At 39.2% G+C, this 19,225-nt stretch overlaps 2 protein-coding genes across 2 annotated transcripts; both read right to left on the bottom strand.

The window, feature by feature from the left end:
* Positions 1–3,505: 3,505 nt before the first annotated feature.
* Positions 3,506–5,487, bottom strand: LOC138869705 (uncharacterized). The gene is made up of 3 exons (XM_070147350.1): positions 4,521–5,487; positions 4,178–4,409; positions 3,506–3,710 (listed from the first exon to the last, which is right to left on the bottom strand). Exons 1-3 carry the CDS (start codon positions 5,485–5,487, stop codon positions 3,506–3,508), a joined length of 1,404 nt encoding a protein of 467 aa, XP_070003451.1.
* A 6,093-nt stretch (positions 5,488–11,580) lies between these two features.
* On the bottom strand, positions 11,581–12,530 carry LOC138869704 (uncharacterized). The gene is made up of 2 exons (XM_070147349.1): positions 12,042–12,530; positions 11,581–11,793 (listed from the first exon to the last, which is right to left on the bottom strand). Exons 1-2 carry the CDS (start codon positions 12,528–12,530, stop codon positions 11,581–11,583), a joined length of 702 nt encoding a protein of 233 aa, XP_070003450.1.
* Positions 12,531–19,225: the final 6,695 nt, after the last annotated feature.

Below are 19,225 nucleotides of genomic sequence, written 5' to 3'. Positions count from 1 at the left end.
ATTTAAAATTACGGTAGGAACCCATAAGCCTCAAATCCTAGATCCGCCTCTGATTAGCACTATCATAATAAATTAAATCTCTATGACAATGTTGTCATAAAGTCTGAGTTCACGTGGACTGGAGATCTAAGGTTATCAAACTAAAGGTCGGAACAAAACAGTGCATCTAAAGAAAAAGTCTGTTCTTTTATGGCTTAGTACTCTTACTGAAGTCATGCTGCAGTAAAGATGCTCTTGAACCTTTTTTGTTTTTGATAAATTATTACTTACTTTTTGTCTCAGCCAATGATTCACGGATAAATTCCAGAAATCCTTATTGATTTTATTAATTGGACTTCTTTCATGGAGTCCCTTCCGTTTCACAAATGTCCTTTAATTTCTTTTAACTTAAATAAAACTTGAACTATACTTATATGTATCTCTCTATTTCTCCATATATGTAACAAATAATTCCGTGCCTAGTTTCACCATTTCTATAATATCTCTGAATCTACCCTAACTTTAAATATTGTCTCCGCAAAGAATCTCATCTAAAATCTTCTAGAAATTTGAAAAGCCACTCTTGAATTCTGAAACTGCAAAAAAATAACTTTACACTCTGCTTGGATCATTGTTCTCTATCGTTTTATAATGTATTGTATTGTATTGTATTGTATTAACTTGGACCCTAAACCTAGACCCGGTCGTGATGACGCCTCCCGTGAAGACAAGGCCAGCCGACATAAACCCCCAATAAAATTAACAAATAACAATTCATAATTAATTAATTAATAATGATAAATCCCATAATAGAGTGAAATATATCAACTGCGGAAAACCAATCACAGTCCGACATCGGAGTGTCACCAGTCATGAACATCTAACATAGTCTAAGAGTATGAAAGAGTTTATACAATCTATTACATAACTAGGACAAGGGAAATAAAATAGGAGGGAGAAACACTGGGCTACGAATGCCGAGCAGCCACCTAGTGGACTCCGAATAGCCTGCTGAGCAATCAACCCTCACTGGCGGGACCTGAAGCTCCTGAATCTGCACACAGGGTGCATGGAGTAAAGTGAGTACTCCAACTCAGTGAGTAATAACAATAAATAAAGACTGAGCGATAAGAAATCACGTAAAAACATAACAACATGCTATAAAGAAGCAGAGTAAAACCAAATAAACACAATAAAACAGTGAAATCTTATAAAACACCTTGGTTCAGAATAAGCTTCTTTAAAACACCTTTTCAATAGTTAAACAAGTAAATGAAAAATACCTAGAAAAGATAAACACATAAAATCCGCCCCTCGGGTACAATGTCAACATAATCAGCCCCTCGAGCAATAATATGGAACAACACCAGCCCCTCGGGCTATATCTCATATCACAATGGGTACCCATGCTCACTAGGGGTGTACAGACTCCGGGAGGGGACCCTTACGGCCAAAGCGCAATGTCAAGTCATCTCGTGGCATAATCAATAGGCTTTCAGCCTCATATCAAGCCACCTTGTGGTGTACAATTCAGGCCCTCGGCCTCATAATCATAATTAGTACAACACTGTTGCGGCGTGCAGCCCGATCCCATAATAATCCTCACAATACAGGCCCTCAGCCCTACTCAGTCAGAAATCTCTGAAAGCCACTCGGGCACAATAAAATATGATGCTCAACCTAAAATATCATTTAAAGTGTTAAAAACAGAGTAAACATGGCTGAGTTATGAAAACAGTATAATATAGCATGACTGAGTATAGATATAAAATCAAAACAGTGAGGAAATAGCAGTAAAAATTCCTTAAGGGTCCAAATAGTTGGCACGAGGCCCAATATGGCATGCAGCCCAAAACATGACGATAGCAAATAGTTTTCAATCAAACACGCAGTAAAACAATCATTCGGGATGGACTAAGTCACAATCCCAACGGTGCACGACCCCATGCTCGTCATCTAGCGTGTGTGTCACCTCAATATAACACAACGATGTGAAATTCGTGGTTTCATACCCTCAAGATAACATTTACAATCATTACTCACCTCTATCCAATTCAAACTCCAGCCCGCGATGCCTTTGCCTCTCGAATCGGCCTCCGGATGCTTTAAATCTAGCCAAAACCAATTGATGTTTTAAGCGTCAATACCACACAAGGGGGGGGGGTGATTTGTGTGGTACCCAATTTTCGCTATAGAAGAACCTGGTTCTTCTAGGTGTTCTAACTACTACTGTTTACGGAATAATAAGTACATAAAATAAAAAACACAGAGATTTTTACGTGGAAAACACCTGACTCAAAAGATGAAAAAACCACGACCTACTACTCAGTAGGATTTTCCCAAAATTCCACTAAAATCACTGATCCAAAACAACATTTACAAAAACTATTTGTAAACCTAAGGATTAACTCTAATCCCGTTGTGGCACACAACATCCACTGTTGCGACAACTTCAAGTTAGCTATAACTTGAACACTCTAGGTACCTAATATAATTGCTTCTATGAAAGCTGAAAGGTACAACTTTAAACCACCTACTACAACTGAACTAGAATAAAATATAGACACAATGGAACTGATTCTTCTATCTCGTTTAAGTAGCTTCAGGAGTGCACACTCAAATCACACATAAATTGCTTACAAAATCGCCTTGCTCTTTTGCTCTCAATTTAGTTTAACTTCTGCGTATGTGCATTACCTGTAAAAGAGAACAATCACTGTCATTTAATAGGTTAGTAATCAGAGTTTGATTGAGACTCAATTGCTGATCTTCTATCGTAGAAGAGTTCATGAAGATCTTAAACTCTAACACTATCTTTTATCCGAATTCTGTTCGCTTTATATAAGGAGACTTTCTCCCCTTATCTAATATGCAACCTTTTCAATCAGATAAGGAGATATTGCTACTTGATCAGTAGGACTTATCTCATTCACGTGCATCTCACATGTATAGGTTGATCATGACTGTACTTCACAAGATGGACCTGGTCCATAAGTGAGTTCATTTGTCATTCTTCAAAACTTCACCTGTTCTTGGGAAATTCCCCCTTTTTGATGCTGACAAACTCTGTGTTTTTTACTTATTTGGAACCTATAGGAACTCAGCATAACCATCAACACTGAACTTAGAAAATTCACTTATCATCAAGGACCAGGTTAATTAGGTTATCAATATCACATATTTTCAGAATATGTAAAGCACAATATCTCTTCCCCCCTTTTGGCATCATCGAAAAGTTACATAAGATGTGCGATACCCAGATTTTAATAAATACTCATGGCCATTGGGGCAACTGCAAGTGCAATCATGGTGCAATCATCAGTAATCAACAAACATATTTAAACTATCAATGACAGATTAATCATTGAACAAGAGAGAAATAACAGTTATCATTGATAGATATATGTTGCCACCTACAATCTACAAAAAGAAAGAAAAACATTCAAACCATGAGCAAAAATAGAAAAATCCCTAATCTGGGTCACTGGGGGTACTGAACAAGTTCAGGAGACGGAAGCTATGAGTCCTAAGGCTTGGTGGAACTGGAGGGTTGGGTTTGAGTTTGGAGAAGATTCAGCATGTTCTGAAGAATTCCATCATTCTTCTCCTTTTCTTTGGCAAGCTCAGTTTTGAGACCATCCCTCTCAGTTTCCACTTTCACCACATGAGCCTTGAGCCTAGCAATTTCAGTATCCTTGGTTGTATATTCCTGAACCAGAGTCCTAACTTTGCTGTTGATGGGTGTCTTCTAGGATGAACCAGGTTCAATTGGGATGACATTGACTGGATAATCACAGGTAAGAAGTGTTTTGATGCCAAAGTGTTCCTTGCTAGAGGCCATTTCCCATTTCTTCAGAGGCACATTTAGCCTGTCCAGAACTGCGGTTAGTATAAAGCCATATGGAGTAGCATGAGCATTGGAGCCATTTATGACCCTGTCTAGCAGTTTGATAATGAATGCATGCCAGTTGATTTGCTTTCCTCTCTCCAGGCATCCATAAGAACCAGATCCATGTAGTTAGCAGTGTGCCTTCTCTCCTGTCTGGGCAATAAGCACTTGTTGACAAATTCAAACACAACCTTATGCTCAGGCCTCATCTCACTTTTCTGCACAGCCCTGGCTTCATTCACCTTTTCTGAATCACAATAACTCTTGGTGATTGCAAGGGCAGTAGGGAGTGAGTCTAGTCATGTCCACCTTTTCCTTGTATAGTCATCAAACCCTTCAGAGGGTATGTCCAGGATCTCTCCCAGTTCTTTTGCATCAAACTGCACTTGGACTCCTTTCACCAGGCTACTAACAACTCCATCCTTAACAACAACATTGGCCATAAATTCTATCAGCTCATTTCTGGCTAGCCTACCATCCATTTGAAGGACCATGTCCTTCCATCCCTGAGCAGCTAAGGCATCCACCAATCTCATCATTCCTGGTTCCACCAGGTCCTTCAATAGTCTACCCTTTAAAATCTTTCTTCTGCCAAAAATGGCAAGCTTGTCCTGTTCCTTCTCAGAATTGTTTTCTTCTTCTTCTTCTCCACTCCAGTCATCATCATCAGATACGTTTGATTGTTTGGTTTTCACTGCAGATCTTGTCCTCTTGGCTAGTGTGGGTTCATCAGTCACAGGCACAGAGGAAGACTTTTTGGAAGAGGTCTTGGGCTTTTTAGGCTTGGGTGTAGGAACCTCCAATGTTGTACCCCTTTCTTGATGGACCAGTTCCATCTCTTCTTCCTCAACAGCCTCTGAGGTTTCTGCAATCTTTCCCTTCCCTTTATCCTTTCTCTTTTTCTTACTTTCTTCTAAGGCCCTTTGTAGATCAGCTTCACTTTGTTTTATCTTGCTTCTTGTGGCTCTACCCCTTGGCAATGAGGAGGCAGTAGGTGTTGGGGATGAAGACTTTCTTTTCTTGGAGGGCTTAAGAACATTTGGGGCTTTTGTTGTGGGAGTTTTGCGTTTCTTTGGGTCATAGCTTGCCCCAACCTTTTTCAGTAGATCAGCTAGGGTCTCTTCAGTAGATGGAACAGGTTCATCTCTCTGTGTGCTCAGATGAACCAACCCTTCAACAGCTTCCCCAGAACCACTTCCCCCTGACTTCATGCCACTCTCTTCTACCCTTTCATGTTCAACCCCACAGATAGCAGGCACTACACCTTTCCCAATTCCCCTCTCTTCACCACATGAACCCTCTCTCTCTTTTTTTTCAAAATTCTTTTTACCTCCACTCCTACGTATCCCAGGCAATTCAACATCCCTAATTAGTCCAACCAGAACAAACCTAGTCTCTAGATTTTCAATCACATATGAACTTACCTCAGAAGGAGATTCTTGAATCTTTTTAGAGTCAGAAGACCCATGTCCTCCCCCCTCAGTAGCGGATTGATAGGATTCAGACTCAGAGCTGGAGTCAGAATTTGGAGCTTGGCTTTCTTTTACTTGGCTTGCTTTCAACCTTTTATTTAAAGCCTTCCTCAGAGCCCTAGATGCTACAGTCTTTCGAGCAAGCATTTTCACCCTTCGTAGTCTAGGTTTTGGAGATGCACTGGGAGGAGTAGTTGAGGATGAATTGGAAGGAGATGGTGGTGGAGGAGTTCCAAGATTGTTTTATGGGTTAGACATGATTGTAGGTTTCTTGAGAGAATTTGGGAATTTTGGAAAAGAGGGCAAGTGAAATTGAAGAAAAGTTTTTTGACGGTTTAAAATTATGATGAAGGTAGGAAAGTTGATGTGTATTTAAAGACAAATACACATTTAATAAGTAATGACAACCTTTTACAGTGGTCAATTAGAGGTCTAATCAACCTGAAATTCTAATTTTGAATGATTGATTTGGCTTCCCTAGATATTAGGCAAAAACTACGGTTTAGAGTTCTAGGTGGACGGAACTGGTTCAATGCTAACAGATAGAATTTTCTAGGAATTTGACAAGTATAGAACTTCTGCTCATGATTGAATTATTAATCTTTTTAATTGTGCAGAGTATAGAAAATATACCTGAGCTTTCATATGAACCCATACTGATGAACCAGGTATTTCATTTAGAACTCTCTTGAACATGCCTCAAACGCCATAATAGAGAAAATTTTGTAAGAGATCAGTGAGTCATATAAACACATATCACAGGAGTATACTAATTAAAGTATGAAGCTGAGTAAGATTTAATCTAGATATTTATACAAGTTCAGAATTCCTAGCCAATTTTTTTTTCCATTATGCATTCTGAGCTGGACCTAGTAGGTGATCTTAATCATCCCTAATTCCAACATGTTCCTCTCAAAGTTTTCTCTACTCAGTGCTTTAGTGAAGATGTCAGCAATTTGCTTATCAAAAGCACAAAATTCTATGGAGATCAATCCTTTCTCATAGTTATCTCTTAAGAAGTGGTGTCTAACATCTATGTGCTTAGTCCTCTTACGATGAACATGGTTCTTTGTCATACTTATAGCACTAGTGTTATCGCAGAATATAGGAATGCAACCAACTTCAATGCCAAAATCTACCAGCTGCTGTTTGATCCATAACAATTGAGCACAACAAGATGCAGCAACAACATATTCAGCCTCAACAGTGGATAAGGCCACTGAATTTTGCTTTTTAGTGGCCTAGGATAAAAGACATGAACCAAGAAAGTGAGCCATACCTGAGGTGCTTTTCCTATCCACAAGAAAACCTGCATAATCAGCATCAGCATATCCTGCTAGATTAAATTACTACCTTTGGGATACCAAAGACACAGATTAGTGGTGCCTTTCAAGTATCTTAGTATCCTTTTGATAACAATCAAGTGAGACTCTTTTGGATTGGCCTGGAAGCGAGCACAAAGCCCTATACTAAAGACTATGTCAGGTCTGCTAGCAGTAAGATACAAGAGTGAATCAATCATACCCCTATACAACTTTCGATCAACTGATGAACCAGGTTCATCAATGTCTAATTTTGTGGCAGTTGCAATGGGTGTGTCTATTTCCTTTGATTCCTCCATTTTAAACTTTTGATAAGCTCTTTTGCATACTTCTGCTGATGGATCATGGTTCAATTTGGGCTTTGTTTGATCTGTAAGCCTAAGAAGAAGTTAAGCTTACACATCATACTCATTTTAAACTCACTCCCCATTAATTTTGCAAAATCCTTACTTAGCTTATCAGTGGTGGCTCCAAAGATTATGTCATCAACATATATTTGCACCATAAGGAGATCCTTACCTTTTTCCCTTAAGAATAAGGTACTGTCGATTTTACCTCTTTTGTACCCATGTTCAAGCAAAAATTTGGACAGTCGTTCATATCATGCTCTTGGAGCCTGCTTGAGTCCATAGAGAGCCTTGTCTAATTTGTACACATGCTCACGACATTCCTTGCTCTCTGTCACGATCCAAAATCCCAACCCGATCGTGATGGCGCCTCTCGTGAGGACAAGGCCAGCCAATAAACAAAACAATACATCTCTTTATAATTACTTAGCAGGAATAAGTCTAAATCATGTGCAATATAATCTTAAATACGAAATAAACGTGATAGAACAAGGAAAACCCTCCCAACTCAGCCCGAAATCGGGGTGTCACAAGTCATGAGCTACTACAGAGTTTACTAATATCTTACAAAAACTGGAATTATCATAAACAACAAAGATAAGGGAGAAAACGGGGCTGCAGACGTCAACAGCTACCTCGTTACTCCTAGTCACCGCCTGGTCTGGAAATAATCAGCGCTCAGGAGCGAACTCAGCTCTGCCTGTATCTGCACACATGATGCAGGGAGTAATATGAGTACTCCGACCCAGTGAGTAATAAAAATAAATAACGACTGAAAACATGAAATCTCATAACGGCACAATGTAGCGCTATCCCAAGTAGTAAAATCAGTTATACAGTAAAATAGTGAGTATCGGATAATTCTTCTTTTAAAACAGTAAAGACAAATAATTTCCACAGTAAGGATAAATCAAAAGCTTGCCCCTCGGGCTCAATATGTAAATCTCAGTATAGTATCAGCCCATCGGGCTCACTCCCAACTCACCAGCATATAACATCAGCCCCTCGGGCTCACTACCAACTCACCAACACACAACATCAGCCCCTCGGTCTCACTCCCAACTCACCACACACAAGCAACAACCTCTCGGGCCCACTCCTAACTCACCTGGGTACCCTGCGCTCACTGGGGGTGTGTACAGACTCTGGAGGGGCTCCTACAGCCCAAGCGCAATATCAATAGGCCTGAAAGCCTTCATACGTCACACACGAGGCTTGAAAGCCTCCTCATATAACACTCGAGGCCTGAAAGCCTCCTCACATCACTCAACATATCCTCACGTATGGCCCTCGGCCTCAATCAGTCCAGAAAATAATCATAAGCCTCTTGGGCATCAGTAAAACAATAGTGCTCAGCTCAACAACATTATAAATATCATTAAATCTCGAGTTGAGTATAAATGTAGCTGAGTTCACAAAATAATATAATTCAATTGGACTGAGTTCAAATAATATTTCAATTCGTGAGGAAAATAGTGATGTAAATTCACAAAAGATTTTAGATAATTGGCACGAAGCCCAAATATGGCAATAAGCCCAATCATAGTGAAAAACAATATATCTTTATCAATTACGCGGTAAAAATATCAACTGGGATGGACCAAGTCACAATCCCCAATAGTAAATGACCCCGCGCTCGTCATACAACGCGTGTCTCATCTCAACATAGTAGTATGTTGTGCAATCCGGGGTTTCAAACCCTCAATGCATCATTTAAAATCATTACTCACCTCTAGCTCGCTATGCTCTTGCCTCTCCGGTTGGCCTCCTCGTACGACGAATCTGCCAAAAAAATCACACAAACATCGATGAAGTTCGATTTCTAAAAGACAGGGTTGTAACCATACATATATGGGACTTGCCCCTTAATGGTACTACAATGATCCACTACTCTTAGGTAAACTTCAATCTACAATACGTCATTCAATAGGGCCAATATTAGTACTAAATTCCATAACTTATGCCATTTAGGCATATTATCAAACACCTTGTAGGCATAGATATTTACACCTCATAACTATAGTATTGGTTCTTCCAACTATTACCATTAACCAACAATTCATCTCACCATCATTCCTAACCAATTTATAACTTCCAACTACACATGTATGACCATCCATTCATACCCAACCAACAAAATTCCATCAATTAAACACCTTTAAATCCCTACCATGTTCATGTATTTAAATTGGGAATTTATGGCCTCCAATCAACATACCATAAGTTGTAATACATGATTCATACTCATAATTCCATATTAACCCCATATGTGTAAGTCTAAGGTGTAGGATTACCTCTTGTAGACCAAATCTTGAAAGTCAACTTTGGGGTGTTCTTGAGATTTTGAAGAAATCCTATGAAATCCAATCAAAATCATATTGTAACTAGTGATTGTGAAGTGAAATCACCATGAAAACACACTTAAAAGCTTGACTTAGGAGTGCAATTGGTGCCTTGGTCGAGTTGGGATGTAGAGGAAGCCCTAAGCTTGAGAAATGACTCAATTCCTCTCATTTCCGGTCTTTAGAGTACTTAAAAACCCTCCAGTCGCGCGAGTTCATGCACTGTTCGCGCGTTGTTCGCGCGTTTTTGCTGAGCATTCTGCCTCAGATGCGCGAAACGTGCGACTTCGCGCGATCTTCGCGCGCTCTGACACCTCACCAGTGAAATTGTCATAACTTCCTGTATACACTTCCAAATGACTAACGGTTTGTTGCGTTGGAAACTAGACTCAAAGGGCTTTAATTTGATAGGTTATATCTCACACAACTCCTTATATAACGAGAGATATTATCGTTCAAAGTGAGGCCTTGTGCGCACTCATTTACAACTTTCGCCTATTATGAAATTTCCAACTTCAAAAGTTCCCGTTAGCCATCCGAAATCATCCCGAGATCCCCGAGACCTCAACCAAAAGCACGAACATATCTTAAAACATTATAGAAACTTATTCCAATCATCAAAACACCTCAACAACATCAAAACCATCAAGTTACATCGAATTAACGCCTAAGTTCTTCCAAAACTTTCAAAATACACATTTGTTAAAAAACCCGACCAAATCACCTCCGAATCAACTGAAATTTTGCGCACAAGTCCAAAATCACCTAATAAAGCTACAACAACTCTCGGAATCCCATTCCTACCACCGGATCAAAATCTCACCTACCAACCAAATTTCGCCAAAATCCTAACTTCGCCAAAATAGGCTAACTTCTACACCGAACCTCCAAAATTACTTCCGGTTGCTCTCCTAAGCCTTAAATCATCCCCGAAACTAACCGAATCATCGAAAATAAATTCCGAGCCCTCTAACTCACAAGTCAATGTCCGGTTGACTTTTCCAAACTAATTCTTCCTTAAAGAGACTAATTGTCCCATTTCATACCAAACTCGATCCGAATTGTCTCAAATTCACCAAGTACACATATTGAAACATGAATAAGCATTTAACGGGGAATACGGGACGAAAATACAGGAAATGACGGTTCGGGTCGTTCAAACCCTAGAGGTTGTTTCGCAAACACTTCTTCTTTCAGGTAACCATTCAGGAAGGTACTTTTGACATCCATCTGATGAAGAGTGAATTCCATGTGTGCTGCAAAGGCTATGAGGAGTCTTATTGCCTCTAGTCTTGTAACTGGAGAAAAAGTCTCATCATAATCTATCCCCTTCTCTTGGCTGTAACCTTGGATCACCAATCTTGCCTTGTTTCTTGTAACTGTTCCATCTTCGTCAAGTTTGTTTTTGAAGACCCATTTTGTACCAGTAATTGATCTATCCTTGGGTCTTGGAACTAGATGACAAACTTGACTTCTCTCGAACTAATTGAGTTCATCTTGCATTGCATTCACCCAATCTGCATCCTGCAAAGCCTCAACAACATTTTTAGGTTCAATAAGAGATAAAAAGGCATCATAAGCACACAAATTCTTTAATTGTGATCTAGTTTTGGCTCCAGATGTTGGATGAGTGATAATGTTCTCAGTAGGATGGGAACTTTGATACTTGTGAGGTTTCACAACCAACTGATTTCTGCTAGATGTTTCTCCCATGTTCTGTTGCTGAGGAATAGAGTCATGAACAAGTTTTTTTAGAGGGTTTGTTTCAATTCCTCTTCGATCAGTTCCTCCTGTCAGGTTGCCCTGAATGGAAGAACATGTTCCATTACCTGTTCTTTCTTTTGGTGCCACTTTAACTTGTGCTGAGGCTTCAGTCAAATCCTTTACCAATCCAATGGCTTCATCTTCATGTTCCTGTCTCTCAGAAAGAATGTTAGTTTCATCAAACACTACATGCACACTTTCTTATACACACAAAGTTCTTTTATTGAACACTTTATATGCTTTTGTATGTGAAGAATATCCCAAGAATACTCCCTTATCACTTATGGGATCAAACTTACCTAGGGAGTCTTTTCCATTATTGTGCACAAAGCACTTGCATCCAAATGCCCTAAGATGGGATATATTTGGTTTTCTCCCTTTAAGTAACTCATAGGGAGTCTTCTCTACTAGAGGTCTAGTCATGCATCTATTGATAATGTAACATGCAGTGTTCGCAGCCTCTGCCTAGAAGCTGTGGGGCAGTTTACTAGAAAGAAGCATAGTCCTAGCCATGTTTTCAAGAGTCTTATTCTTTCTTTCAACTACTCCATTTTGTTGAGGAGTCCTAGAGGAAGAGAAGTTATGATCTATACCATTCTCATCACAGAATTCAGAAAACTTAGCATTTTCAAATTCAGTTCCATGATCAGACCTAATAGATGTAAGTTGATTTCCTAACTATTTTTGAGTTTTTCTAACAAAAGCAGTAAACATGACAAATGCTTCATCTTTAGATGTTAGAAATAGTATCCAAGTAAATCTAGAATAGTCGTCAACAAGTACCATTACATATTTCTTTCCACCTCTGGTTCTCATTGGACCATAGAGATCTATATGGACCAGTTCCAACGACTTGGTTGTGCTTACCATTTTCTTACTTTTGAAGGATGATCTACCTGCTTCCCCCTTGCATAGGCCTCACAAACTTTGTCTTCCTTGAATTTGATGTTAGGTAACCCTATCACCAAGTCCTTAAAGACTAATTTGTTTAGATGATTCAGACTAGCATGACCAAGTCTTTTGTGCCACAGGAGGGGATCATTATCCAACATACTTAGACAGGTGAGTTCATTTTCTAAAAGAGTAGACAAATCTATAATGTAAATATTGTTAACTCTTTTTCCCGGCAAAACAATCTTGTCAGTGGTAAGGTTAATCACAAAGCATTTAGAAGAAGTGAATGCTACAAGGTTACCTCTGTCACATAGTTGTGACACACTGATCAGGCTGTATTTCAAGCCATCTATCAAGTAGACATTCTTAATGGAGTGAGAATTTGTCTTACCTACATTTTCAACCCCAATAATCTCACCTTTCTTTCCATTTCCAAAGGAGACATTACCTCCCTTTAGGTCCTCAAGTGAAAGGAACCGGTTCTTTCTTCCAGTCATATGTTTTGAGCAACCACTATCCATGTACCATATTTGGCTATTCTCTTCACTTGGACCAGCAAAAAGAAATCAAGGGTTAGTCTTAGGAACCCAAAATAGTATGGGACCGTTTATATAGGCAAAGAGATACATCAAATTCCTTTTAGGCCACCCAAGTAGCCTATTTTTCTCTTGAACAAAAGCTTTGTTCTTTTGACTGGTCTTTTCTTTTGCATTACATTCATTTTTGTAATGGTCAGTCTTGCCACAGTGTGTGCAGATTTTGTTCTCAGGAAGAGTGAGGTATTTGCTTTTAGGGTCCCACTTATGTGTTTGAGTCCTATAGCCAAGTCCTCTTTTGTTGCTACTATGATGTTCTTGTAGCCAGGAAAGTGCATCAGAAGCCTTGTTACATTTGCAAGTTCTGTCTAGTTCATGTTTTACCTTCCGTAGATCTTCTTTTAAGACTTTTATCTGCTCATCCTTCCTGTACAACTCATCCTTCATTTTTCCTAAGTTTTCTTCTAGAGTGAGATATGTGTGATCAGCTTTATTCTTACCTGTTCCTAGTTTTAGTTTTAAGTTCTCAGACCTAAGTTCTAGGACATTGGTGTCAAGTTCAAGAACCTGGTTCTTCAACTCAGCGTTTTTACTATCATTCTGTCACGACCCCAAACTGGACCGGTCGTGATGGCGCCTCTCATGAAGACAAGGCCAGCCGACACAACACTCACCTTAACCCTTTAAGCGTTAAGAGTCATTAATTTTAAGTCTTTAAATTAAATAATGTTTCATAATAAAATCCTGGAATAACAGTGCGGAATAAAATACCAGCCCGACATCGGGGTGTCACTAGTCATGAGCAACTATCAAGGTCTGAATACAACAAAAGTCTAAAAATGTACTAAATACAATAACAACAATGAGGGGAAGGAAGTGGTGTTGTGAACGTCATGCAGCCACCTTGCTAACTATGATGACTCCGCGACTGAGCTATCAACACCCGCTATCGGGTTCCGATATACCTAAATCTGCACACGAGGTACAGGGAGTAATGTGAGTACTCCAACCCAGTAAGTAATAAGAGTAAATAAAGGCTGAGCAGTAGGAAACAATGAATCCATATTCACGTTAGGCTCAATAAACACAACATGCCTTCAAATCATAATATGAGTCAATTTTCCCTTTTAAAATACAGCTTTTAGTAAAAATCATTTTGAAATACTTTCCAGCAATTTCAATAGGGATTCAATACCATTTAAGATAATAATAGAGATTAAATCCATAATCGGCCCCTCAGACAAAACATAGTTTGTAAAATAGCCCCTCGGGCAAAACAGTAATCATAAACACTTCATAACTTAAAAATCTCAGTGGAAATAACCAATACCAAATCAGTGATTAATTTCTGAACATCTCATAAACACCAGTTTAAATAAAAGTTGTTTTAAAACATTTGTTCAACGTTCCGACAGAGGCTCAATATAAAGATGAGTGAAATCAGTCGATAAATCAACATATTCGATAGAAATTCACTTTAAAGAGGAGTGAAATCAATAAGTCCATAAACAGGCCTCTCAGGCAAAAACATCACTCATATGCATGTATATATCTATCGCCCCTCGGGCTAGCCTCTCTGTCACTCGTGACTCAACTCTTACCAATCAGTACTCGCACTCAGCATTCACGCTCAATTGGTACCATATAGTAACCGCTGCGGCGTGCAGCCGATCCGTATATCTCTCACAATAACTGAAATCAAAGTAACCGTTGCGGCGTGCAGCCCGATCCATGCATCACTGTGGCGCACAGTCCGATCCATATAAATAGTCGACTGCGCTCATTGGGGGTGTGCAGACTCTGGAAGGGCTCCTACAGCCCAAGCGCTATATTGCTGCGGCGCGTAGCCCGATCCATATAAGTATCGCTGCAGCGTGCAACCTGATCCATATATATATATACATTGTTGCGGCGTGCAGCCCGATCCATAGATATATAATCCTCACAACTAGGACATCGGCCTCTCTCAGTCATTAACCTCACCATCAGACTCTCAGTCTATCTCAGTCATCAATCTCACAATCAGACCCTCGGTCTATCTCAGTAAAACAGGGAACTCAGCCCAAAACAATTTCCACATTTTAAGAATATAGTGATAAAGCCAGATTTGAGCAATAAATAGGTAAAACATGACTGAGAATATGCTTTCAAACAAATAGAGTGAGGAAAGATAGTAAAAATGCTCCTAAGGGTCTCAACAAGTCGGCACAAGGCCCCAAACATGGCATACATCCCAAAAATATAATAATGTCAAACAATTAACTATCAAATACGCATTAAAATATACGTTCGGGATGGACTAGGTCACAATCCCCAGCGGTGATCTACCCCACGCTCGTCATCCAGCGTGCAAGTCACCTCAAAGTAACACAACGACGTATAATCCGGGGTTTCAAACCCTCAGGACAGTATTTACAATCATTACTTACCTCGAACCGGCGAAATATCTAGCTCGCGACGCCTTTGCCCCTCAAATTGGCCTCCATGCATGTCGAATCTATCCAAAATCAGAACGAATACATCACGATATGCTAAGGGAGCAAAGCCCAAGCGAAAACAATCGAAAAGTATCAAAAATCCCGAAATTAGCAAAACCCGAGCCCTGGGCCCACTTCTCGAAACTCAGAAATTTTTACATCAATGGGTCCCTTATCCTTCCACGAGTTTAACCATACGAATTTTACCGAAATCCGACAACAATTCGGCCTCCAAATTTAGAATTTTCGTTTTTGAAAAGTTTACAAATTTTCTCCAATTTCTTCCATTTGATTCACTAATTCTTGATGAAAATAACCATGGAATCATTAAATATAATTACTTTTGGATATAGAACACTTACCCCAATCCATATGGTGAAAATCGCTTCAATCCGAGCTCCATAGCTCCAAAAATGAGAAAACTCTCGGACTGCCCGAATCATACACTGTCCAGAAATTTTCGCGATTACTGTTCACGCATTTTACTGTTCATTAGTACTGTTCACGGCACTATTCACGGGTACTGTATACGGGATAATGTTCATATGTCCTGTACACGGATACTGTTCATGTTTACTGTACATGGTATTGTACACCGATACTGTTCACGCAGGTGCGGTTACTGTTCACACGTACGAAAAATGCAGAAACTGCCCAGAAAATTGTAGCAGCTTTTCTTTTCACTAAAAAGGCTCTAACTCCATCATACAAACTCAGAATTCGATGATTCTTGTTCCTATGAGTCACAAATAATAATACGAACATAGTCCTTCAGTCAAAACTCAATTTGGAGCTCATTTGCTTACTTCAATACCCATTTCGCTTGTTAAACAATTAACTCATGTTTCATGTCAAAAACCAAATCGCGACTTGATAAAATTAGACCAAACTTTCCAGATCAGTCCTATAATTCATTATCAAAATTCTGGAAGTCTCAAAATTAAATTTCGATCTCTAGAACTAAAAATGGACCTTTGGATCATTACATGTTTATAATCAAAATGCCAAAATCTTCCAAAAACTCTTCCAAAACATATCCGAGCCTCATGGGACCCCGACCAAACATGCCAACACACCCCATAACATAATTCAAACTTTTCCCAACCTTCGGAACGCTCAAAACAATATCAAAACATCAAATCACTTTCGGATTCAAGCCTAAGAATTCTAAAACTTTCGAAATCCGAATTCGATCAAAAAGTCGACCAAACGACGTCCAAATGACCTGAAATTTTGCACACACATCACAAATGACATAACGAAGCTACAGAAACTCTCAGAATTCCATTCCAACCATCAGATCAAAATCTCACCTATCAACCAGAATTCGCCAAAATATTAACTTTGCCAATTCAAGCCAAATCCTTCCACGGACTTCCAAAATGCATTCCGTTCGCGCTCCTAAGTCATAAATCACCCAACGAAACTATCCAAATCATAAAATTTTCGATCCGAGCTCATGTACAAATAAGTCAACTCTTAGTCAACCTTTCAAATTCAAAGCTTTCAACTGAGACTGTTCCTTCAAATTCATTCCGATTTTTCCTGAAAACCAAAACCAACGATCTACATCAATCATAATACGTTACACGAGGCAAGTCATGCCCGGGAACTGGCGATCAAAGTGCAAAAGTTCAAAATGACCGGTCGGGTCGTTACACATTCTCATTAGCCCTAGACTCTAGATTTTTGCACTTGGCTTTTAGGATCACACATTCCCTTGACAGATCTTCCTTCTCATTGTTAATTATCTCAGACTCATCAATGAAGTCTAGAAATAGCTCAGACAACCTTTCTTTAGACAGGAATTTAATCTTGTCTTTGAGATGAAGGATACTTACCTCTTGTTCATCATCTGATTCTCCGATGGCCATAAGTGTTTGTTCATCTCCAGCTTCATCTTCTGAGTCTTCATCTGATGTTTCTCCCCAAGCAACAACCATAGCCTTTGTTGATCCTTCATTCCTTTTTGGTTGAACCTTCACATTTGTAGCAGCCTTCGTTGGTCTGTTTCTCAGGAGCCCTTGGTTTGTTGAAGGTTGTACCTCTTGAAGGTCCCTTTCCTCTCATGAGGTACTGTCACACCTCCTTTTTGCGCGCCCCGCCCCGAAGGGTGAAAATGCGCGAGGGAGTTTTTCCAATTTAAGTGACAATATTCGAAATGGGATTATTTATTTAATTCAGAGTCGCCACTTGGGAAAGGTTTGGCTTTTGGTGTCCCAAGTCATCGGTTTATCTTGAATCCCAAATCGAGGAAATTTTCGACTTTTCCAAATGAAGTCTGCGAACCAGAAATTCTAAGTAAGGAATTTTGTTGACCCGAGGGAAGGTGTTAGGCACCCTCGAATCCCGTGGTTCTAGCACGGTCGCTTAAATTGTTATAATGGCTAAATATCTGATTTAAATACATGTTATGACTTACGTGCTTTTATTAAGTTTAAAACCGCTTTTATTATTGTCATTTATTTTTATAGAATTGCAACGTCGTGAAAATGCATCTCGAACCACGTCACAATCAATGCACCCGTGGTCGTCGACCCATTTTGACTCCGTTGAGATTTGGATTTGGGTCACATCAATGTGCACCCGAATTTAAGAATGTAATTTAATTAAACCGTGCCTAAAGAGTCTAACGCGTTATTGTCTTCGGAAAAGGTGGGGAAATTCACTAGACAACCCATCCCAAATTCTAAATCTTTGTTATGATTAATTATTGAGGGCCCCGTAATTTGTACTTTATTCAGCGAGGCTCATCTCGTTATTTTGGAAGGGATATCCTAAAGTGACTACATTTCTATTATGTTCGTTTCTAAAAAATGAAAGAAAGAAAAATGTATGCTGATTAAATGGCATGCTTAGCTAATCCTGACTTCTTATTAATTATCTGATTACAAGGTGAAAAACGCTGTATCTCATGGAACATACTTTTAATTTGATAAAAGGAAATACATACGAGATTGATGAAATGCTACGCTTACTCCGAACACTCCTTAAGCTGAATCTAAATTAAACTCATTTAAACAGGATTAGTAGGATTCCTTGTTAAAGGATGTTACCTATGGTATTCAAAACTCATCTTAAACATGCCTAATGAAATTCAACTCTAGAGTCTAAAAAACTGTATTGTATTTTTGGCGAGATTAAAAGGAACCGTCCGCCCTATATATTCACAACATGCTAAAAAACGAGTTTGAATTAACAATCATACTAATGGTTGCATATTCCATGAATTATGGTTACATCCTATATACCATTAAACGAATCGCATATTTAGATCGACATAAGCTTCAATCAAATACAAACTTACTAATGTACTTCCCTATTGAACTACAAATTAAAATTTATACAACTTAATAACAAAGGCTATAAGTAAAGCAAACAGATGATTATAACTTCTCCAGATCTTTCAATTCATGCTTTTCATTGTTTACAATCAACTGCACCAATAGGAGACTCGAAATGTGTACCTGGAATGCTGAAAATGCAAAGGAGAAGAGGAGGAAGATAGGAAAATCAGCAGCAGCAGAAACAGAATAGCAGCAGCAAGAACAAAACAGCAAGCAGCAAAACAGGCTCGAGTGCAAGAATGCAACTATAGCCGATGGAAAAATAGCCAAATGACAGCAGCAAGCAGTGCAGTAGAAACAAAACTCCAGAACAAACCAAGTCTAGGAGAAACAAACAATGCCAACCAACCAATATACTTAGTTGAGACTTGGAAGAAATCAGAATTGATTGAACCGGTTGAAATCAAGTAAAATCCAAACAAACAGAAAGAAGAAACAGTTTCTGATTGTTATCTATATGTTTTCCCTCCCTTGTGTATGCCTTACTTCTCTTATCTCTCTATGTATCTTTTCTGGAAAAATATTCCAGCCCCAATTTCCAGTCTCGAAATCTGTCTGAGTTGCTCAAAAATCCCGTCCCCCTTTTAATGGAAGTTCTGCTTCCTTTTATATCCTAAACTCAAACTATTCACAGCCTGTTAAACCCTCAGCCTTTTTCCCCCCCCCCTCCATGTGGTCTGTTTTGTTTCCACTCAGCTACTTAAAATAAGACCCTTCCCATGACATTCCCTGACAGATATATCTTTGAATGGGCTTATTATTTCTAAATTAAAACAGGATATGGGCAGCCTGACTATGCCCTGACAGCACATGCTGTCCCATTTGCTCTAATTATTAAAAAAACACAGTGCACATG

This window comes from Nicotiana sylvestris, chromosome 5 (genome assembly GCF_000393655.2).
Source record: "Nicotiana sylvestris chromosome 5, ASM39365v2, whole genome shotgun sequence".
Taxonomy (NCBI): domain Eukaryota; kingdom Viridiplantae; phylum Streptophyta; class Magnoliopsida; order Solanales; family Solanaceae; genus Nicotiana; species Nicotiana sylvestris.
This window is presented reverse-complemented; position numbering and strand designations above follow the sequence as displayed.